Genomic DNA, 24,373 nt, shown 5'->3' with positions numbered 1-24,373 from the left:
AAAAAAAAAAGAGCTGGAATCAGTCAAACCATGAATAGATTCAGATATCCCAGTTGTATGCTTTGGACTATCAAACTACATATACAACTATTTTATTAAGAACATCAGCATAATCGTCCACACTAGTAATCTCTTGTTTTTGACTCCACAAAGCTGTGCCAGCTGGTTGTTGGAGTCTTTTCCTGGCCAGGGTGATGTGCCTCAGCTGGAGGCTCAGTGCCGTCCGGTGCCGATGAATACAGGCCACCGCTGAACCCGATTATCATCCTCCTCCAATCTGATTACGATGCATAACGGGGCCTTGACCTTTCACCTCGCTTCCACGTCCTCTGCTGCACTGAGCCCCTCAGAGACCGGGGGTGGGTTTACACCGAGCCGCTGTTTGACGGAAGCTGATTTGAGTAAACTCATCAGGGTTTGCGGTGGCCATGTGCATCCCCCCCCCCCCCCCCCCTGCTATAAAGGGCAAACAGCATTTAATCACGAGGAGCGCACACCTCTCCTGGGAATGTTTGAAATATATTGTGGTATTTGTGTGAGTGTGTGTGTGGCTGTTTAGAGACTGGGGTGTGGGGAGCCTTTTAATGAGCGTGGGCCTGTGTGTGGTTAGTGAGGACCCCCCCCTTCCCCCCGCCTGCTGTCACTACAGGTGACGTCTTAACAGCTGCTTGAATCCGCCCACACACACGCAGACAAATGTGTCACTTCCATGCAAAGTGGGTGGGTTGTTCAGGAATACCATAAACATACATTAGATGTTTAAAGGCACAGTGAGGGGCAGTGCATGCATGTGTGCACGCATGATAAAGCACACTATCTTTTGCTCCAATGAACCCTCTCTATGTTCATACAGTGCTGCAAGATGTCACAAGAGCAGCACACATTTCTGTCGGTCAGAGCTTCTTCCAAATGCACTGTTTGAAATCTACCACTTTCAACTCCAAAGCTTTCTTTTTCGCCATTAAACTGCTTCTGACAGCCCAGTGGGGTTGAGCCTGCTTAAATCCATAAAGCTCAGAGTAATGTCTCAACGTGTTTGAGCCGCTATAACCTCGACTTCAGCGGGAAACCGCTCCGTCGCTCAGTAAGCCACGGTGGCAAAGTTTCAGGCTTAACTGGAGTGTAGATTAGGAATGTTTTAATGCTGTGTTGAAGGCTTCGCTCAGTTCTTAATAACTCCAGAGAGTTTTTGTAAATATGGATTTCTGCTAATCCATACTAGCTTTTTACTCCCTGGTTTGGTTCCCTCGAAAGTGCTGCCCAAGTCTGTATTATTGATGTGACAGCACAGACAGGCTAAATGTAACTGTAGTTTTATCTTGTTTTTCTTTTCTCTCTCGCACTCTCACTCCACTGACCTCGTTTTCACTCTCCATCCCACTTTGCACTTCAGTAAAATGCACATGCACTGGATTTCTACAAACTATTGTAAGCCTGGGAACGCCTCGGGATCCCCCAGAATGAGCTGGAACATGTTGCCGGTGAGAGGGAGGTCTGGGTCGGCCTGCTTGGCCTGCTGCCACCGCGACCCGACCCCGGATAAGCGGTGGAAAATGGATGGATGGATGGATATTGCAGAGTGCAGAGGGGTTCCCAAATGGAATGATACCAAGAGCAGGTCAATACTGCTTCTTTTTCTAACCCACTTTCTCGGCTTCTCTTTCTAAAACCACTGACCTCCATTTTGCTTTTTCCACCAACAATTCTGCTCTCATTTTTCCAACCCTCTCCTCTCTCCCCCCTCTCCTCTCCTCCCCTCTCCTCTCCTCTCCTCTCCTCCGCATGTGTCAGTGTGGTTTTAGAGGCCATGTATCAGTCACAGTTGAATTCCTTCCTCCTATGGAGCTTTAGTTCCATCATATCTGTATCAGATATAGGGACGGCCATGTTCCCTTCCGCTTGTAGATCTCTGGTGATATTGTGCTCCACTGAGCACTTCGGGCTCTTCAGTAAACTGATGACAAAAAACTTTCAATGTCCTGTAGGCTCTGCAGCAGTCAAGGTCATGTCAGCATGAGTTAAATCTAACTCTACGGAGCCGAGAACATCGCAGGATCACCTTCAGGAGAGACGAGAAATGAATCGCAGATGCGCCACAGCTCAACCCCTCCCCCAGTGTAGGTTTAGACAGAGCAAAGGAATAATGACGCTCAGGGGCCTATCGCTACTGTCACGAGTTGAGAATGTGGCTGAAAGCAGATCTGCTTTTATCCTCTTCTTCGCTGCAAGCGATTGTCATTCTCTTCAGCCCACCCAGACCCCATTACGGAGACAAAACACAAGTCAGGGTCACACTTTTCAATGAGACAATTAAAAAGTGAAAATGAAAGGAGCCTTGTGGGCGCCTGGCTGATGGTACTTTGTCCAGCGTGTCACTGTTGAAGAGCCCACAGGGCGAAAATGTGCCTGCATGCACTCAACAGCGAATTAGAGATTTTGAGGTTGTTTAGATGAAAGTGGAGAGATGTGCACGTGAGAATATGCACACCCATTAGCTGGAGTGAATGTGTAGGCCTGTTTGTGTGTTTGTGGTTGATTTATTAGGATCCATTGATCCGGCACGGGGAAACCTCTTTGGTGCTGTGAGCCGGGGGCTTAAATCAAGATCGACACACTGTCAGAGCTTCCTTACAGCCGATCCCAGAGGACAAACATTATTAGGGATCAATGGCACGTCTTCTAAATGTATTTTAGAGACGCACCGCTCTTAAGGGACAAAAATAGCCATCAATCTGTGAGACGTGCCACTCATGAGGCGGCTAGCTGGGGTGGAAGTGAGATTAGGTGATGTTGGGTGCTGTGCTCAGATAACCTGCAAAACATCTGGAGGCTGTAGTCATTTGTGGGTCACTCAAAGACTGGTGCAAAAATGGAAACCGAAGCGGCACGTGTCTGAGTTTTCACACCTCGCTCTTCTTGCCATGTTCCTCTGCCGTCTTTTTCCTCAGAGACCAATTTTTCAACCTTTTCTGTTTGTCTTTTCTTACTGCCCACCCCCTCCAACCAGCACATGACAGGAGGTGATCTGTCTTGGCATTAATGTCACAAGGAATAATAAGGCAGTCGACATCAACACCCCAGAGCCCTCTAGGAGTCCTGTTACATTAGCCTCACGTCAGACCATGATACCAGGGAACAAAGAGCAACCGTCCTTGGATCTCTTTACCGCTCAACTCTGACCTTTCAATAATCAAGGTAACGTGTCAGACATAGAAATAGAATAGGAGTAGAATGGACATCGGACCGTTTACCGGGGTCATTTTGACGAGTAAGACAAGAAAATGTCGATTGCTGTTTGTTGTTTTGGGGGCAACACATGTCAGTGGAGCTGTAAAGTGTTGTCGCAGCTCACCGGGAAGAGAGCGGACTGGCTAGTTAGCTTCTCCTTCTCGGGAGCAGCTGAAAGTGAGACGTAAGGACCTCTAGAAATGGAAATGTCCGTTCTACGTCTACTTTATTTCTATGCTGTGAACACTGACGTGACGACTAAAAATCCTGCTCTCATGTCGATCTGCTCCACTGAAAACCTGCAGCCGTGCACTCTCATTTCTTCTGATTGCAATAAATACAGAGGCCTTCCTCTCAATGAGCTTTACACTTCTGCCCTCCTCCGACCTCTTGAACTCATCCCATTAATGCAGATGCCCCCCCCCATCTCTCGACCGCCTCACTTCTCCGTCAGTTGTTTAATCAGGCCAGTCGATGCAGCACTTAAATTAAGGGGAAAGCCCGACAGCTCCGTCGATCCGTGTCAATGAGGTGGAAAAACCAATCATGTTTAACATTTGAATGGCCTGCACATAATGGTGATTGACAAACAGCACTACATCATAATTTACGTCTTTGTATGGAAAATGGTCCGCGTAAGCGAATCACTTCAGGATGACAACGGTTACAGTGGCAGCAGCACAGCATCCTGAGTGATGCACATGTAGATAGGAAGTACTGCAAGCAATCATGTGGTGATGCTGAGGTGGAAATCCATTACATTTTTTATGAGTGTTTTTATCTTTGGCTCTGCTTTGATAATTTCCTAAAAGAGGCAGGCAATGGGGATTCCCATTCTGCAAGGATAGTGGCAGCCGTCACTGTAGGCACATTCCTCTCAAGACATGCGATTGAATTTAATGAAGTCATGCCTATTAGAGTGCGCCTCCTTACAACGTTACTGGCTCTTTGTGGAGGTTTAATCCTGTAGACTGCAGCGTAGCAGTGAAATGTGTCTTATCGGCGCTCGGGGCTGACATTCGAGTCTCTGGCATGGAAACACTGCCTGGCAGGATTGAACGTGATGTCGGTGCCCAGCTGAAGCGCTGTAACTAAATGGTTGTGAATGAACGGGCCAACTACAAAGACGAGCGCTGTTTTACACCGAAGCCTCCAGATCTGTAGAATAATGACATCATCTCGTGATGACTTTGTGAACAACACACACAGAGGGACACGTTTGTAAGCCTTCTTTCAGCTGTGCTAGGAAGCTCTTTCCAGAGGAACCTTGTAGATGTACAGGAGCAGAAAAACAAATCCCCCAATTTCAGCCACAAACAAAAGGCAACAGTTACTGCCCAACTGTCAGTAGCATTCCCTGATCAAATTGAGTCATCTAATCAACCTCCTGACCCAATATGATTAGCCAGGCTGTCCCAGAATAGCAGCCCGGTCCACCACTGGTGCCGAGTTTACTCTCATTAAGCCTTTTTCCTTCTCCAACGGATTTTAGAACTCCTAGTGCCCCCTCCCCTCCTCTCCTTCTCTCCCTGCCTGGGCTATTTAGGCTAATTTGAAACCCGGGAGACAAAGGCCTCTTTTCAGACCTGTCAGTCTGGTCACAATGCCAGCTTCAGTGCCCAGGCTCCCTCCATTTGCCTGCCACACACACCCTCCTCCTAGCACCCACAGAAGTACCATTAGAAGGGTGTCATTATCTTCCATACATGGGCCAATTTACACTCCGGCCCCTTTTATCCTGCCAATTAGAGCCGACTGCCGCATCAGGGTGTTTATAATGGGAATGGTACCGGCAGAAAAGCCATCATGCAGACCACCAGCTGCACCGAAGCTGTAGATCAGACATGCGAGAAACACTGTACTCATTTTTCTAAATAATATTAGGAGATTTAAGAGGCATAATATCTTAAGTAATAATGTTTAAGTTAACTCTTGGAACGACTGCAGGTAGTTAAGGTTTATACTGGTGAGGCACATTATGCCCAAATTATACCAACTTAGACTAAGAGCTGAGTAGCAGTTGACCTAATTATAGCAGAATATAGAGCTTTCCGAAACTTAAGTCGTTTTGAGGGACATGCCTTTTTTAAGTCTTTCTCACTAATCGTAGTAAAAAAAAAAAGCTGCTGACATCTGTCTCAAGCAGTGACTCACGGTAAACAGCAGCGGTCCCTGCAGCTGCCTGCCAAAGATTTTAGACTCACTCCGAAGGGGAGCCCTCTTTTAACCCCCCCACCCCAGAATTACACTGGAATTACCAACTTGACCTGCAAAACAGAGGACTCAGCTAAATCTGCTTTGCACAAACACAGGACGATTTGGAATACTGATGGGTTTGACTAGTGGGAGCATTATACAGAGAGGAGGGCTGACTGTCATGATGCAGAATGTGAAGCACAGAAGCACATGGGCCTATTTGGTGCATGGGTGGAGAGGGATGCACGGAACGGGTAACAATACCGGTGTTTCAGCACCAACATGCGGTTGAGCTCCTTCCTGTACGTGATGCACCTACCTAGAGACGCGTCAAATAAATCAAGTTACATTGAACAAGAGTTGTCTGTTCCTTCTCTTCTCACACAGCCCACCTCCTCAAAACAAGCTGCGACTTCAGAGCTGCTACGCCGTCTTTAGTATTCCAGCTGGTACACGGCTGTCGAGGGAGCGTGGGCCAAAGAAGCACTTCTGAAGGTGAGAGGCTCTTTTCATCCTTTCACGTCTCTCTCTCTCTTTCCGTCAAACAGGCTTCTTCAAAGCTTCGCACATTTCTCAGTCCGTTTCAACCTGTACGGCTCTCCTGTTAATGCAAAATCGCACATGCATCTTCGCACGCCTCTGCACCGCGCTGCAACCCCGTCTCTTCTAATGAGGTCAATTAGCTGTGAGTATATGTAAATGGCAGCAGTGAACGGGTCAGACATTGTCCAATGTGGGGCGCAGACAATAAAAAGGTCAGCATTGTGATAGTCAGGGAAGCTTAGGAGAGAATATGAGAAATGTTTGCTGGAATCTGTGAAGGCTATATGCTCAGATTTAGACACGGCTTGTTCAGTTAATAAAAGGCTGGTTTGAGGAGGAGTTGTTATAATGAGGCATGTCACCAACGCCACAGCCGTCATTCAACAGTTCACACAAATTGAAGATATTAACTGATTCATTATTCGGGTGGAGTCGTGCCATCTTTTGCATCAGAGCATGTTTCCCATGGAACCTGTGTTTTTCATCCATCTGTAATTATGACTCCGCCCTGCATCACAATAGGAGCGGAGCGTATCGCATGAGGCTGGAAGGCAAGGTGTCGCTTCGATCTGCCTGGTCTCTGAAGTCATTACAGTGCGGTTAGTCTTGTCTTAGCATGTCAGGAACACAACAGTTGTGGACTCTGCAGTTACACCCTGAATAGTACAGGCCTGGGCAGCAATCGTCAAAGTATCAGAGGTGAATGAAGGCAGCTGCAGTAATTATGCAGCACTAAAGAAAAAACACACATATATATATATATATATCTATATACATCTATATATCTATATGAGCTGCAGTTTCCTCCTGGGCTCAACTACACAGGGCTTGAGATTGATCAGTGATTAATATCCGTTATGTTTTCTGCAGCTTCAGACCTAAAAAACAACAAACACATCCGTTGTTCTCAACAGCTGCAGGCAAACAGCAGCAGACCCCCTCTGCTTCAACTGGGAAGTGAGTTCAATTTCAAAGTATTGACGCAGGAAAAAAGAACCACCAGGAAACAGCGTCTTCTGATGAACAGTAAGACTCTTAGAGAGGACTTTACCCAGTCCTCTTGTTGACCTCTCACACATCACGTGTGCAGTGTGCATTAGTAGCTTCTTATGACACATATCCAGCTGACTGAACTGCAGATTACATTGTGGAATAATTGTGCTCTGATTCTGGTTGCGTATGCACGACTCTTACCTCTCTCATGTCCTGGGAGATGGTGTTCAGGCGTTCGTTCTCAGACTGGGTATTGGTGAGGATGTTGCGCACCTGGCGGAGCTCCGCCTGCAGCTCCAGGACCCTCTGCTCGTAGTAGGCCTCCTTACAGGCCGACTCCTGGATGAGAGACTCCTCACGGCTCTCCCCATCCGCTGCCACCTTCCTGTGGTTGGAGTAGGCTTGTCCGAAGGCCTGGAGACACAATAAAGGAGGAAAAGAGTTGTTATTCAGACGCTATAGTTTTGAGAAATATGGGAGGTTATGTGTTTAATTCACTGTTGATACTATAAAATTATATATGCAAATCAGAGGATGAAGAAGAACTGTAACCGACAAAAGTTTGCTTTGTGATTAAAGTGACACTAATCTCTACGGACATATCTGCTGCTGGGAATATTCTCAGCTAAAGAGGGCCGGGATCAGTCGTGTAGTTTGTGCAGATAGTTTCACTATAAATAGTGCCGCCTTAACTCTGACCTTAATTTATAAATGGCCTGCCATGCAGCAAATAATGAACAGAGACAGACAGGGAGAGACGGGAGAGCGAGACCTAAACTGCAGCAGAATCTAGGTTAGGCTATACTCTCCTACTCTCTGCCGTCACCAAATAATCATCTCCCTGATTACAGATTTTGGATCTCCATTCCTGTAACCACCAGTGATCCAAGCGGGCGTTAATCTGAAGTCACCTGAGGCGCTGAATCTGACCTTGTTTAGTATGACCCGAATTTAGGATAAAAGTGCAACACACGCTGGACATACATGTGTAGTAATCACGGTGTCCTAATGACTAAGACGTGCTTTAATAATCTTAAAGCCAAGGTTCATATTGATGCTTATCGACAGCCAAAGTGTCTGTCAATAAACAACTAATGTCAGTAACTGTAGACAAGAGTATCTGTTCAATAGCTCTCCTCATACCTTCCCAAACACCTCCCTCCTCTCCAAAAAACAGCAGGAGGCTGTATTTGATTAGAAAGTCATAGACAGGATTAACCCAATCAGAAAGCAGGGGAATCCCATCATTATCATCTTGATGTACGGTGGATATCGAAGAGACTCCAATCAATCCAATCCGAGAGGACTGTCCTTCAAACAGTAGAGCCCCGAGCCAAACCCCTGTGACCCACGGCCTTTAATCCCAACTCCCCAAGCGTGGGTTTGGGCTACTTTTAGGGGAGGGGAGCTAGGGGCCGCACGCGACCACGCCGGTAATCCCACAGTGAGCTGCACACCCAATTCATAATTCATCTTTAGCTTGCCATATGTTGCAGTTATTTTTTACATTAGAGCGTGGATTATTAATCTCTTGTATAGCTAATCAAAGGCTGTCTGGACTGGATTTACTGTCAGAGGGCCGGGGCTAACATAACGATGCTATATGAGGAGAAGTCAATAATTCAAGAGTTTTATCCCAGATTCCAGATGAGTGCTTGTCTGACGGGCTGAGGCCAGACACCCTGCTGGGCTGGTCTTCATACGCAGGGCTGCCATGTGGAGATCAAAGTACATTACCACTAATCAAAAGCATCATGTGATTGAGTGCAATTTAGAAAAACACCTCTGATCTTAGTTCTATCAGTATGGTTTTCATCACTTCCTCATACATTGCTCACAGCACAGCAGATGCTCTGACTACCCTGGTCATAGGATCAACACATGCCCACTTTAAAGGTATAAATAAAGACTCTTAATGGGTGCATGGATGCAGACCAGTTTAAGGAAGGATGTGGTTGCTATGCCTTCAGTTCTTGTTTTAGGTACAGCCTTTATCAAAACACTGGTTTCTCTGGTAATTAGTTTTATTTTACAGCCAGCGTTGTTGAACTCGATCCGCTATCTGTCGGTTTATCTTTCAGCGAAACAAACGTTGCTACGACAGCGTGACTGCTTGTGTTCAAAGCATGCTGGGACATGGCATAACCGCTGTGCTGTCCTCTAATCTGACCGTCTTTCGGAGGCAAAGTCCGCTGAGTAGAAGGTGATGTGATCACATCTTACAGCGATGTGATCACTGTTCGGTAATAGGGAGGGGGAATGCTAAACGCTGGGCTCTAAAGGTTACAGCGCTGCTCCTAATGTTCAACACCTTACATGGTGAAGGATGTCAACGCAGAGGCAATAATAGGTCGCAGGGTTCACCCTCCTGCACATGTTCCTCGATATCCTCTGAGTCAGGAGCACAGGACACAAACAGATCGATAGTGCAAGTCTCAGAGGCTTTGTGGAGATCAATTAAACCAAATCTAAAATTCTATTTTTGGTGTTTCTGTGGCATGAAGCGAGATCAGGGAGCAGGTAGAGCTAAGATCTGGGGTGGAGAATAAAACCACTGGATACATTCAAGTTCACGCAGACGCACACGGCTGGATTTAAATCAGAGGCCAGGAGCATTTCAATCAATACGAGGTAGTCCTCTTGGAAACCTTTGCCTTAAGACCAAAACCCAATTAGGACGCTCTCTGGATTTGGATCCGATTCTTCCGTCTCTGCTCTAATCATCTCATTGTTAAAGTTTCTATTTCGGTCCCCCCGTGGTCTCCCAGCCTGGATCTGATAAAGTAAAGCTAGGCTGTATATGTATATATATATATATATATATATATATATATATATATATATATATATATATATATATATATATATATATATATATATATATATATATATATATAAATATATATAAAAAAAGACAGCGCGACGGATTTTGATAATGCTGACATGGTAATCTCGCTGTACGATGCCACATAGGTCACAGCAGGCATGCACTACTGCGCAACACCAGACGACACAACCTCGCGGTGCAGAAATGTGATACGAGGGTGCGTTTGGAGAGACGTGTGGACCGGAGTGGGCAGATGTTGAGCTGAGATTTTCCGCCTCTACAGCAGCATTCTTGCGCCATGACAAAGACCGCCTGTGACCGATGCTGAACAATACAACGCTATGTCCCTTAGGTCAGTTTAGTTAGTCGTATACAGATGGAGAGAGAGAGAGAGAGTCAGGGTCGACCCCATGCAACACTGGGGGCCGGTCAGGGTTAGTTGTCATTGAGGAGAGGAGGAGCAGGAAGAGAGAATCAAATAAATAAAAAACCACACACACACACTGAATGGATTCCTCTGCCTCGTGAATCACAGCTCACGTGGAGTCGGTCGGTGACGATAAACAGAGACTCTCTCTCCGCTGTGCAGCCAGCGAGGCAGAAGGGACAGATCGCCTCGAGGTATGCGCCGATTCTATATTTAGCTGTCCGTTACCAACTGCTGAAAATAAAAAGGAACGTGTGACCTTCTACACTCACCGTACCTCATTAGGACACGTTAGATCTCCGTGTTGTGTGTCTGCGTTCGGTGTAACATGCTTCTGTGAGGAATGCTGACTGCGTCACGTGGCTGTGTATGCTTGTTGTTGATCAGTGCATGTGATGCCAAAGCCAATGACACTCGCTGTAATGAGTAACAGAGAAGCTAATTATTTACTTCAGACTTTACTCTTCAGTGGGATGGGAATTGAAAAGAGAGATTCACATCCCTCGGAGGTTATGATTAACTCTCCGCTGGTTTTGAACTGACAGTTTCTCACCAAATCAGCAACTCTAAATTTGGAAAACAGGGATTTAATATGGCAAAAATATAAAGAGGAGTCGATCAACAATAAGTAGAAGAAACTGGGATATGTAACAGTTAGATGTATGAGAGTCATTAAATGTGCCAAACTAACAGAAGGAGAAAGAAGGAGGGGAGAAAAAAAAAAAAAAAGAGGTGAGAGAAATGGGAGGGAGGGAGGGAGGGAGGGAGAGGTATTAGCTGTTGCCTGGCACAGAGCCACATTGATTCACTGCATAGCACAGAGCCGTTAGGTTATTATTCACACACACACACACTCACACACACACACAGGCCTGGCCAATTTCACACACACACTCAACACAAATACACACATCCCATTTCCAATTTTCCCAGCGTGCCCTGCAGTCAGCCGTACTGCAGCACCTGGTGTTGCCGTGTTGAGGCTTGCTCTCGCTCCCGAGATAACGGAGGAAGAAGCGAGTGTTCAAAGCCTCGTCGGGGTTCCACCAACACTGGTGGTGTCAACACGCACGGCACGCCGAAGGCAAGGAATGCACACTACAGAGAGTGTGAGAAAGCAGAGGTTAGAGAAAAAACAACCGCGTGTGAGTTTTACGAGATGTATGTTTCTTTAAAAGAATAACTTCCATAGCCTCGAGTGGACCGGCTCAACGTTATACTCTCATCAGAAGACTGAAAGGGCGTGAACCTCTGGAAAAACACAACAACACAGCTGTGCCAGATTGTGGAACTCTTGAGTTGCAGGACAGAGAAAACAGAGGATGCCAGAAGAGACGGAGCTGTTGGGAGAAGATAGACACATGTGATCCGCGCACACACACACACACACACACACAGCGTATGAGTGATGTACTAATCAGACTCATGAGGCACTTTACACGCCTCACTGAAGAAGTCGTCCTCAACCATAATAAAAAAGCATCAGAACAGCCTAATTGGGCTGCAGCTCAGTGGTACATACGTTCTCCCAGCTTACATCAGGCTGTAATGATTACCCGCTAGTTAGCGCTTTCATCAGACCTCGCTGGGGAAAACTACACTTCATATTTTATTCCGACTTCACATCGGCCACTAATCTGGACTCGGCATTAATAACTCAGATCAGACCTCGTGTTCAAACATGATGCTGATCTATATTCATCATATGTCAGAGACGGGAGCGAGAGAAACATATACCCGCTTCGTAAAAAAAAGTGAAACACCTGCAAAGGGAAGACAATCAAGCCGCCCACTGCCATTATAGTTTACATTACATTACAGTCATTTTAGCAGACGCTTTTATCCAAAGCGACTTACAATTCAGATTCTATATTATTTCTACACCGTAGGCACAGCTACGGGAGCAATTCTGGGGTTAAGTGTCTTGCTCAAGGACACATCGACATGCGACTAGCAGAGCCGGAGCCGGGGATCGAACCACCGACCCTCTGATTGAAGGATGGCCCTGCTATCCACTTGGCCACAGTCGCCCGCTGTGGCCGCTGTGGTTATAGTGTCTGTGTCAGCCTGAAGGCACCATATAATGTTGGTGTTCATGAGCTGGCTCCTGTTATTACCAGGGAAAAACAGTCACTATGCCTCTGGCAGTGGGCTAAAGAACCCGAGTGTGAGCGCACACAGTTTATTTAGCCTTCAGTGGATATGATACATACGACGAACGCAGCTTCTAAATGCTACAGAATAGGTAGAGTAATGAGAAAAAGTCATTTTTCACACCACTCATGAGTGAAATACAAGCCGAGTCCAAAAACAAACCAAGTTCCACCGTCAACATTTAGAGAAAAAGCTGCTCTAAGTGTTTCCAGAGAAAGGCTCGTCTCGACTTGAGTTACTGTTTCTCTCTTCTCGGACGCCATGAGAACCTGTCTGTACGGGCGAGATGAACTACGGGGTCTTCAGTATTTAATCAGTCAATTAATCACAAGGAAGCATCTGTTTGTCGGGCCCCATTGTCTGGGGGCTAAATCTGGAGGAAAAAGCCGGTGTCTCGGGGGGGGGGTATATATATATATATATATATATATATATATATATATATATATATATATATATATATATATATATATATATATATATATATATATATAGCCATCTGAGCTGGACTCTTGAGGTCTTTATCAATGTTCCATACCGCCTCCAGTTGAAGGCATTCACAACCTCAGTCATTTGCAATGCAAAGTCAGCCTTATCTGAGCCCGTCTGTCTCTCTGTCTGACCCCCTGTCTGTGTGACCCGGTGTGGCTGGATCAGATCTCTCAGGTCCACGCGCCCGCACCGCAGGGGGAACCGCCGTCGCCATGGTTACCACACCAATTACAGTGACAGAGCGAGCAGCGGCCGGTAGAGGCAGCCCACCAGCACAGATGGCGGTTTCAGAGCACAGATTGCTCTCCTCCCTCCTCCACCGGAGTGCCATGCCTCTCCTATTTGAGATTTGCTTTTAGCACAAAGAGCTTGCATACTTTGAAGTATTTTTATTATTTGTTGTTTTTGTTTCTGCTCTTTGCCGTCAGGCCAAAGCGTACGTCGTAGCAAACAAGCAGTGAATAAGACAGAGTCTCCATTCAGAGTGCGTATTTCAGCATATTCTCCCAGAGGAAACGGCTCCCCGTGGAGCTTTAACGCACGACTTCCACGGCCCAACAGCCCCTCGCTGTTATTGACATAAATGACGGAGCGGGGGGGGGGGGGGGGGGGGGCAGCTGGGGCTGCAGCTGGGGCACACATATGAACACACACACACAATTCCATTTTCCTCCAAAATGTTGTGTTTGCAGGAAGAAGGGGGGAGGTGAAAGACGGTGAATTTATTTGTTATGGGAGAAAGCCTGTCGCCATTTAACCTCAACAGTAATCATTTATTACATTAATGTTGTATATGAGACCCTAATGCAGTCCCCCCCATCATTCTAGACTCATCCATTAGCGCCCACACACGTCTAATCAATCCGGATGAAGCATGGGCAGGATGGGGGGGGACAACTGTAGAACCTCCTTCCTGAGGTTTTCCTCATATGTCGCCACTTCAATGCAACTATTCATCACTTCTGATCTAATTTTCCTCCACTCACAGAACAAGGCTAAAGTTATCTCCCCATCTCTCTGTTCATCCTCCTAAACCCAGAAGATGGTCTCTTGGGCGGGTCCTGCCTTTTGCTCCTGGCCAGACAGAGACTAATGACCCCCCCCCCCCTCCCATGTGCAGTAATTAAATCCTGTATGTGACTGTGTGCACACACATCGTTCTCTCTACCAGTGAGGTTAACTCTTAGGTCAGGGTGGCAAGCCGACCATATGAGGCCGTATCAGGTTTGTGAATAATGGTGTGTGTGTGTGTGTGTGGGGGGGGGGGGGTCTCATAGCCTCACCGCTACTGTGCATATAATATCTGTGTATACAATAGTAAAACACCACATGCTGCACAAATAAATGATTGTCTGCATTAGACAATGAGTTATATTCTTCCATGTCAACAGTACAATACTCATACATCTCTCTAACAACAGGGCATTCAAGTAAGCTAATGAAAAGAGATGAAAGTGTAACACGATGCCTTTAATAAGTCCTGAACATCATTCCTCTTTCATGAGATACATATTTATTAAGCTGTTTGTACAGAAAGAAAGTAGACAGCTGGTTATTCTCTATTTAAAGTCCCGGCTCTTTAAACTCATTAAGCCAGCTGATAGAGGAACCCCTATTCATCCTCCATTTAAAAAAAAACAAAAAGAGTGAGCTGGTTCCCACAGGAAACTCAGGCATTGCCCGGTGTCCCTCCATCCCAAACCTCTCTCTCCCTTTTCTCTGGCTGCTTTCCCCATTTCTCAAGGACCCCTGAGAGACTGGCACACATCCAATTAAAGCCCCTCCTCTCTTTGAGCCCAAACTCTAATGTTGTTATTGCTGTACAGGCAAGCCCCCTCCCCGTTACCCCGGTTCTATTCCCAATTCCTCCCCCTCTGTGACTCCCCCGCTCAACCGTGCCGGAGGGTTTCAAAGCGTGGGCTCCATGAGACTCGGGTACGACACACTGCGACGGGGGGGGACCCGGACCCACTAGCCTATTTACAATAGGAGCCTGGGGAAGGAGGAGTGGGGAGTGGGTATGGAGTGCAGATAGATTGTACGTGACATACTCCTGTTCTCCAATTCCACTGGGGTGTTGAAGTTAAAAAGGACCCCCGGGGCGAAGGGACGACCCTTTTGAAATTGGGTTTGCTGATGTTTGAATAGATAGCCTATTGAAATAAGGAATCTGCCCTCTGGTTCAATTAATGTAGTCGAGATGGGAGCCCAGTTAGGAGATAGTTTGAGATGAGGGGACCATGAGTTCATCAGTATGAACTCATGTAAACGGAGAATGCTATCCGTCTGCATCTCATCCCTGATCTCTTCATACGGCACCAAACGGCTCTTTAGTTGGAGGATATGGCAAGTCATATGTGTGCAAGTGTGGGTGTATCTGTGGGTGGGAACTGGGCACCCACCATCTGTCCACTTATAGCAACCACAGGCTTATTCCTGCTATACATATATTCTAATAAGTGTTGCACCCCCATCTCATATCTATTGTTTATATTCAACTCAAGGGGATAAAAACACCGCCGAGGGAAAAGACTCAATTTACTCTTCGTCTGTCAAAGCCCGGGAAAGTAAAGCGTCTCACAATATGGCCAAACGTGGACCAACGTTTCATGATGTCATTAAAAAAAGGACGATTTAATGAATGCTTGATGTGCACGAAGGGATCAGATTACTTTATGGATTGGAAACTTGCAAATTCCCCTCTAACCAGTATTTAAAAAGTTCCCAATGCATCTGGGATGTTGGTGAAGTCTGCTGATTACTAAAGCAGACTTTCCTCTGATTCACTAAAAAGACATCCGGACTGATACAGAGACGTTTTTCATACACTTCCTATCTGCTATAAAAAGCCAAGCTCCTCACAAGTAAACAGGATGCAGAGCGGGGGGCGAGACCAGACTTCATTTCAATAGAAGGAAGAAGAAAGATTTGATGGAGTGGAGCTTCGCCTGGACTCAGTAAGAGTCCTTATGGTTGCGGGAAACCAAAAGCCGTAAACATGCATGTTTTATATGAGGGTGTCCTTCTGTGTCAATCATGTTGCACAAAAGATAAGGAAGGTTTGTGGGCACTCGGATACAACCCACGGACTTAATCTAGACTAATAAAGGAATGACTCAGTGTCACATGCCACGTGTACTCTGCCCACATGCCAATAGCGGATTCATGTGTTTATATAAGGAACCAGTGTCTCAATATAAATACATATGAGCCGGCCTTGCACTGGATAAGATGGCGTTAACTAAACTGAACAGCGGTACATGGGCCTCGGGCTAACTGGACCACGGGTTGAAATGGGAAAATAGAGAATCTATCTCAGACATTATGTAACAAACATGGGAAATAGAGTTAGCTTTACAACAGGGTAGTAAGTAGAGCAAACTTACCCAATACAACAGCTAGTGTTGTTTTAGCCATAAAAAAAAACACAAATAATATTTCTCATCTATTTAATACAAAAATAACACATTAAATATCAAAAATAGGCTTAAAAATGAAGTGTTTGGATTGAACCAGTTGGTGGAAGTACAAACTGGGATGAGAGACACAATGAAACCACACAATAAAGACAGCTGGACGTAGGATGGGATAAGTAGTAGAAGTGTATTTCTTACACACATCTAGCTCCGTCACGTGCACGCACACTGGCTCCTTTGTTGACAGATTTATATGAGTTTACAGTCATTATGCCGTGCAGGCGAAGGGAAACTGGAGACTGGTGTATTCCCTGAGTGAACCCTGTTGTATTACTATGACCTCATCCTCTGCTTTTAGCATGGACTCCTGCCGGATCTGGCCCTGGTCTTCAGTAATTGGATTACATTGGAAGAATCATGACCCTGCTGGGCTGCCGTACAGCTTCCTTATGTGCAATCTTGACTTCTGTGACTGTTTTAAAGAAATCCATACAACCTAAGGGTATTTCAAAAGGTATAAATCTAACAAATGTAAGTGGAGGCTTTGCAATATGAGGAATCAAGCGCCATAAATACTGAAAATAAAACCATCCACTTCATTGCTGCTGAAGGTTGGGTTATATTTTATGGACCCAATTCAGATTACCTAATAGCTTTGACTACAACCAGAAGGCAGTGTCTCCGAGTGTGACTGAATACATTACACAACACCCCCTTGGGCGGATACAATGCTACACTCCATAGGCAACAACTTATCGACCAACAAACGGCTGCATACCAAGACTCCCATTGTTAAAGCAGGACTTTACCAATGCCTTTTTCTTGTCCTGCAAACACACTGCACAAACACTCCACTCTTTATACTGAAAACATTCCAAGTGGCCCAAACAATTGAGACCTGTAACAACTCAAACAGTCTTCCACTAATGCTGCAGAATAAATGTGGCCTCCGCTTGAACTGTGGACGGGTGCTGATGGTATTCTGCTTATCGGAGTTAAGGACAAAAGCTCTTAAAATCATTACGGATTAGCAGCGGGCCATTTTACCTAAAACCGGGCAGAAGGATTCTTTCATTACGTTGCGATACCATATGGTCGTCCTTCTGTGACACGGGAGGCAACGTTATTCGGTGGGAGAGGATCCTGAGGACGGACCGGCCTGTGTGGACAGTTTTGCAGCGGAAATGTCTCCGCTAGATGATCGTGTGGGTGGTCTTTACAATAATCTGCACATCCTCGTTGGAGGTTGAGATTCATACAGCAGAGTGCCAGGCCTACCTGCCCCTACCTGTCCCTGGCTATGGAGGCTACAGAGTGTGCCTGGGCCTGGCAGATTCCCAGACCTCCGTAAACCCTGCGCATAGCGGCTGGGATTCATCCTCTTATGCCGAGGGGGAAGGGAATTTAGGACTTTATTTAGTGCCATTTAGAAAAGATTACCCCTTAACTGCAGACTTGCCGTCCAGCAAAAAAAGACATTATTGGTAAAATAATTACCCAAACAATACTGAAAGGGTTAGCTAATTCTAGGTCAGAGATAGAGGCAAAAAACCCAACCGAACACAGACTGAAAGCCAGTAAAATAAGACAATTATTGGGTACAGTGGATTGAAAGAGCTATTACAACGGGCTGGGAGTTTGTAATAAGATACAAGAATGGCTGAAGTGAGAAAAAAGGAAAGATTATGAGGTAAGATAGGAGCAGCTGTTGATGAAACATAGCTTGGTATTAGAATCTAATAATATGAGACTGACTTTATTTATGAGTTTATGAAGGGACCAGATGGGTTTTGTGTCCTTGTATTTTCCACTGACATCCAATCAGCATCCAACCCATTTAACAGCACAGAAAGGGCTTAGAGTCACACCAGATATCTTTGTTTAAGGACACTGGGATATATCCTTTAGTGATCTGCCATTTCAAAGGGGGACAAAAGTGCCCAATCCTTTCAAATGGAACCACAATGGGACGCCTCTCTCGCTCTCCTTTGTCCCACACTGTGTTCTGCTGGCTTTTAACCCTCTCTTCATCTGTGACACCCAAGACCGGGTAACCCCAGTTGGCTCAGAGGCACAAAGGGCCGGCGAGCCGAGCACAGAGAACCCAGGTTTTACTGAGCTTAACAATATTTTAGGGTTGCGATTGTCTGGTTGAATTCCGCAACGCAGTGCGCAGCCGCCGCTACACCGACGGGAGGTTTGCCGGAGAGGATCGAGGTCTGAATGACTTCAGCGTGGCCACGGACACTCTGCGTAACAAGGGTCCGAGGAGCTCTAGGTCTTTGTTGAAGTGCCACTTTCTAAGTGTCTGGATAGTCCGAAACAAAGAATCAGTATCAGAAAATAATAACTAAAAAGTAGGGACTGTGTGGTGCTCTATTGGTCTGTTGTCTTTGTATATAAGACGACATCTCTATCTTAATACATTCACACAGCTCTGAGAAAGGCTGAGGGTCTAAACATTGAGCCCCCCACAGGTACCTACTCCTTCAAAGTTCTCCATACAAGCACAGATGATATGCAGGAGCTGGCGCCTTTCATTAGAACTGCATTAACTGTTGAGGTGTGGCCCATGATGCCACCTGTGACTGGCTTAATTTAAGAATATCAACAACAGCTGAGGGAACACAGCCTTCCGCCATAACACTGCTAGATAATGTCACTAGCTACCTTGTGACTGAGTCTGTACTATACTGCGTTATTACTGGGGAAAAGTTCACACGGCCTTATCATATCTTCACTAAGATATGAATGCCAGCACGCCTGAATCAGAGCACTGTTTGAAGAGGGAACAGCGTATTGTGTACTAATTAGCTGTTGACTTAAGGCTAATGAACTGTGTGGCAAAAATCAGTTGAGGAAATGTTGCATATGAAGTCTTAACGGTGTAGCAGGTGGATCTCTCCGTCTGACTCCGACAGTGTGCCGCAAGCAGTGTGAGAAATACCCGGTGGCAATCGGGGTGTCTCCCCCCCCCCCCCCCCCACACCTAGTGCTCCAGTGTCATTATGCTGCAGTCCTACACAGATTCAATGGATGCAAGCCAAGGCAATCAACTGGGCTATACACACTTTACACTGATGCACGGCAGATCTATGAGACTTCAGTCACAGCGTACAGAGTCTTTATTTGAGTCTTAACAATAAACAAGATGTCGGAGAAGGAAAAAAAAAAAAAGCCCACTGCTTTTCATGTTGTACGGGGTAACAAAATAGTTGGATTGTGGACCGTTTGCAAAGACGCCACCCGAAGAAGAAGACCTTACAGTATGAGGAAACGCCACAATAATATTTTTCTGTATTACTATTTGTAAATAAATACTGCTGACATTTTAGTGACAATTGCGAAGTGAAAAATATTTATTTTAGACCCCACAAATTGTGCTTTTGAGTGTGAATCATTTCGCACACTGGCTACAAGACAAAAGGTGACTATTACTAAAAACAGTCAGCAGAACCTTCTTTTACGTGGAGTAAACGAGGGAGAAGATGGATGAGGACAGGGAGACATCAACATAGAGATAGCAGTCCATCCCGAGTGTGACAAAGGCCACTGCACCGGCAAATAATGGATGGAGACTAATGTGGTGAATGAACCAATACATGGCTACTTCCAGCCAATGGGCATGTGTGTGTGTGTGTGTGTATATATATATATATATATATATATATACTGTAGCTAGCTGTGAGAGGATCCCTAAGCAGCCACCGGCAAACACACCCAGGAAGCAGCACAGAGCTGTGTCGTTACTAAGCAACAGCAGTGCACAGAATTCCTCTATCCTCAAGAGTAGTGTGTGTGTGTGAGTGAGTATAAGTGCCCTGCTCAAGGGTAGGTGAGAGGGTGAGGATTGATTAAACGGCAGGGGACGTTTGCTAACCGTCACAGTGATTTCTGATTGTCTGTTTGCATCCAACGTGAGACAAAAGAGCGGTATGTGGGCCTTTAAAAAGGAATACACATAAGTCTGAGGAATTTTTATTATTTTTTTACGCTGTGTTTGTGCATACCAGTAAGTGAGAGGAGAGGTCAGGGGTCAGTGGAGAGGGTCCAGTGTGGAGCTACTGTGTAAATCACCCAGACAATATATATATAGCACTCCGTCTAGACAGCCAAACAATGCCAAAGAGAACACGGGATTCATGGCTGAACTGAAATAAATGTATTATATATTATTATATTGGTAACAGCTGGTCATTTTGATTACCTACTTCAAAAGAAGACTGTAAGCGTGATGTATGACAGACGTTTGTGACATTGAGTGGAATGTCCCCACTGAGTTTAGCATTAACTTATACTCAACAGAAGCTTATCTTGTGTTTGCTCCTCACCATCTACTGCTCTTCTACAGACAGTGAGGAGAAGGTGGAGTAGGATGTCAGAAGAATGTGTTCGTATTCCTCTTGTGATAGCATCACGTCTGGCCTTCATACAGAGGCTGGGGTTGGGGGAGGGGGTTGTTGGGTAGATGGATAAAGAAACAAAGATATGGTCTTTGAAAAAGGTTAAGATCTGATCAGTGATCTACAACCAGTATAACCCAAACCCTGAGGCGAAAGAAAGAACCTCTGCCACAGCTTTGAGCAAACAACTGAGTTTACTGCCCGCACACACACACACACAGATGGATGTTTGTGTTTCATTATGAGGCAGAAAGAAAGATCCGCCACAGTCTACGAAGTCACAATGAGAGTGACTTCTACTGGTATATCTTGAAAAACCTTCTCAAACGTCCCCGTTCGTTTTTATTAGCTTTAGTTTGGTTACTCTTAGTGCGTTTCTTCTATTCTTTCTTTTTGCTGTCATTCCTCTGTGGCAGTGAGAAGCCTTCCTGCCAAACACAATAACAACGACTAGAGAGAGAGCGAGTCACTGGAGGACGGAGAGAAGAAGAGCGACAAGCAGGGAGCTGACATCCAGCTTCTCTTTCTACTGACACAACAACCCAAGGGGGCCCGTGAGCAGATTTCTGGCAAGGCAATAAGGGGTTTACCATGACCTCAGCTTTCTCAGCCATTTGGTGGGAAGACACAGGAAGATCCCCGTATCTCAAAAGGAGGATGTGAGCAACCATGAACAAGCCGTGACTATTTTTTATATGACTACTTGTGGGCACAGAAAGAGTTAAAAGCTTCAGCCGTTGGCAGGACAGTCTGCCTAACGTCACTCTTAGAGTCATAGGTCAGACAGTGACAAACTGCTGCTCTGGTGAAGAAAATTAGACACAATGTGCAACAGCAGCAGGGAAATAAGTCCGGCCACTGTCCAGAAAAACAGACTTGCTTTATCTGACTCTGGAGCCCAGCTTCAACCGTCACTCTCAACATTCTTTCCACTCCCTCTCTCTCCCTCTCTCTCTCTCTCTCTCTCTCGCGGGAAGGTTCAAAATTCAAACCTGCTCCCTCCCCTTTGGACTGAACCAGTAATTCCTGCTCACAGAGGAAGGCCTATCCGAATGTTCATATTTGTACAGTCGTACAGTCGTTGGAGCCCACTCATTACAGGAGCGGGGGTGGAAAACACACCAGGCCTAGGTCCAGCTAGTCAGAGAGGAATGTCTCTGAGAAGAGGCATGTAGGGGCTGCATAAATAAATACAAAGGTGGCAGTGCAATGGGGGACACCCCGAGTGAAGAGGGGGTGGGGTGAGGGGCAGCCCGCAGAGGAAGCATCCCCTCCTCAGCCTGCAGTTTTTGACCTTGTAGGATGAAAGACAGATGGCTATTCTACGGCTGATGCCTGTCCAAATGTCACAGCACACCGATCCAATATATAGAATACTGTAGTGATGAGACCATAAAAAATAAAGAAAACTACAAGGTCAATGATAATTATTGTTTGGTAGCCCCTAACAAATGGGTACATGCCCCAAATTGAGGTTCAGGGTTTTTGGGGTTGATGGGTAGGGCACATAAATACAATATATTTTGATTCTGTCATGTTAAAATGCAGCCTACCTCTTTCAGCTGGTCGACCTCCTGCCTCACGGTCTCGTACTCGATCTCCAGGTCGTCGTACTGCTGTTTGAGCTGCTGCTTCTCCTCCAGCACCACCAGTCCGTACTCCGCCGCCTGGATCTTCTCGTTCGTGGTCTCACTCAGCTCCCGGGAGAGACGCTCGATCTCGGCCCGCAGCACCCACTGCGGCGCGGCCTCCATCAGCCGCATAGCGTCGGTGTAGCCCTGCTCTTGCACGGACATGGTCGGTACCGGTGACGATCAACCAGCTGATCTGTTACAAGGAGGGGAAGGATGTTCGGGGACGTCTTCAGGCGGAGTAACCTTGAAGATGAAGCGCGTTGCTTAAATTCGTCTGTATTTAAATTGCATGATTGTTACGGTTACGTTTCTGGTTGCCGGTCTTCTTTCTTTGGTCATGTAGATGACGACGGGGGAGCTCGTCGTTATCTCCTAAAACTGCTCCATCGTTAGGCTCCTGCGCTTCCTTCTCCTCTCCCCCGGGCTTGTCGGAGCAATTGCGCCGGAGCAGGGAGTACCAACAGCCAGGACAAGAGATATGATAAAGAACTTCCGGTTCTTAATTTCAAACTAAAACTAATTTCCGAATATATGTGAAGAAATAGGCTTTAGAGCGGGCGTGGTTGTGGATTTAATTTGCTTTACTTACTTGATAAAATGAGAATCTGAATACATTTACGGGTGGACAATAGTATATGAAAGAATATTGAAGTGTCAGAGCTCTCTTATTTTATTTTGAAGGCCCAACCTATTAACTTCCGTTAAATGCATGTCATCAACACCGGCTTTTTTGAAACAGCTGAACGGTCTGTTGAAATGAGTTGGAGCTACGCATCCAGCTGGGACAGCTCCTACGCAGGGCCGCAGTGCTTGTTGGGAAATGTAGTACACGTAGTACGTAAAGCCAAACAAAACGGTTTGCCGACACCAGGAACTGAACTCATTTCCCAGCAGGCGTTGCTTCTTTGCTTATGTGGAACACGGAAATCTCCGTCCCAGCCGTTTGTCATCATAGAAATAGAACGAACAGACAGGCTATATGCTGCTGCGTAGCGGTCGCCAAATGCATATCTGCTGCCATCTGTCGGAAACGTTAATGAATTTATAATTTCAAAAATAATGCACTGCATATTCACACATTCTGTCCTCTTGGCTGCACATGAAAGGGCCTGATTTACACTTAAACGAGCTTGCAGCGACATTTTTAAAACGTTAATGATATTCATCAAAGAGGGCAACGTTACACTTGTTCCTTCACCTTTCTCCCTATTTTCATTACATTTATTATATGACTTTACTTTAAATGAAACGAATTAACTTGTCTGTTCTTAAATATATGCTTCTATGAATTGTTGTATAGTTTTGTATCAGGCCTATATAGGCTTACTTGTTGTATATGTTTATGTTCATATATACTTTTTGATATATATTCATATTTATATTACATGTTTATACTTACATCTATTCTACTTTTTTTGTTGTCCATGTTTTATTTTTTATATTTTTCTTGTGGCTCAGAAGTCACAAATCCTGAACATCACAGATTGATCTCTCACCCCTAACTTAAACCTAACCCGCTTTAGCAAGGTGTCGTGTAAGCTAATCACTTCTGATCTACTTGCTGTATACGTCACTGAGGTCCCACTATTTGTAGCAGCAGAGTAGGAGACTTTCAGTGTGTTCATTTCAGAAAATCCTCTGAACTCTCTCAGGACATAGATCCAAAATCAGTTTGAGCTTATGCACAACATGCATCTAGTTCAGACATGTGGGGAATCTGGTTAGGCGGACAGTTGGACAGGTCTTAACTAACGACATGTGCATTAACAGACAGAATATATTGAGGATCATTGTATCTCATACCAGTCCGGCAGAAGGCAACAGTGACGTGGCTGTAGTATGACTTTTTGCTGAGGAGTGGGTGCTCTATTTTATGCATGTAGGGTAACAAGATTAGTCGTCTAATCCAGGAGGAGTCAGGATTAGCCCAAACCCCCTCACACCCTTTATAGAGCCGCAGAAACCTGTTCATGGAGAGAATTACAATACTTTTTAACACATTCTTGAGGTTAATTTATTCTCATGCTTGATCTGTCACCCCCTCGGTGAGATAGACGGCT

The 24,373-nt window shown here is 45.6% G+C and overlaps 1 protein-coding gene across 2 annotated transcripts in view; it reads right to left on the bottom strand.

Annotated features, from left to right (window-relative positions):
• Nucleotides 1-22,762, bottom strand: part of LOC142958877 (protein bicaudal D homolog 2-like) — a 40,418-nt gene extending 17,656 nt beyond the window's left edge. Inside the window, exons 1-3 of one of the 2 annotated variants that reach the window (XM_076099870.1) lie at nucleotides 22,620-22,760; nucleotides 22,233-22,506; nucleotides 7,162-7,374 (exon numbers count right to left, since the gene is read on the bottom strand). In XM_076099870.1, the coding sequence (XP_075955985.1) occupies nucleotides 7,162-7,374; nucleotides 22,233-22,475 (456 nt within the window). In that variant the 5' untranslated portion in view covers nucleotides 22,476-22,506; nucleotides 22,620-22,760. Of the gene's footprint in view, nucleotides 1-7,161; nucleotides 7,375-22,232 lie in introns of both variants that reach the window. The other variant, XM_076099879.1, reaches the window with a different exon arrangement.
• Nucleotides 22,763-24,373: the final 1,611 nt, after the last annotated feature.

The sequence above is a fragment of the Anarhichas minor genome, unplaced genomic scaffold (assembly GCF_050575085.1).
Source record: "Anarhichas minor isolate MPS153535 unplaced genomic scaffold, ASM5057508v1 ptg000003l, whole genome shotgun sequence".
Lineage (NCBI taxonomy): Eukaryota > Metazoa > Chordata > Actinopteri > Perciformes > Anarhichadidae > Anarhichas > Anarhichas minor.
Note: the sequence above shows the minus strand (reverse complement) of the source record. Positions and strands in the feature narration are given on the sequence as shown.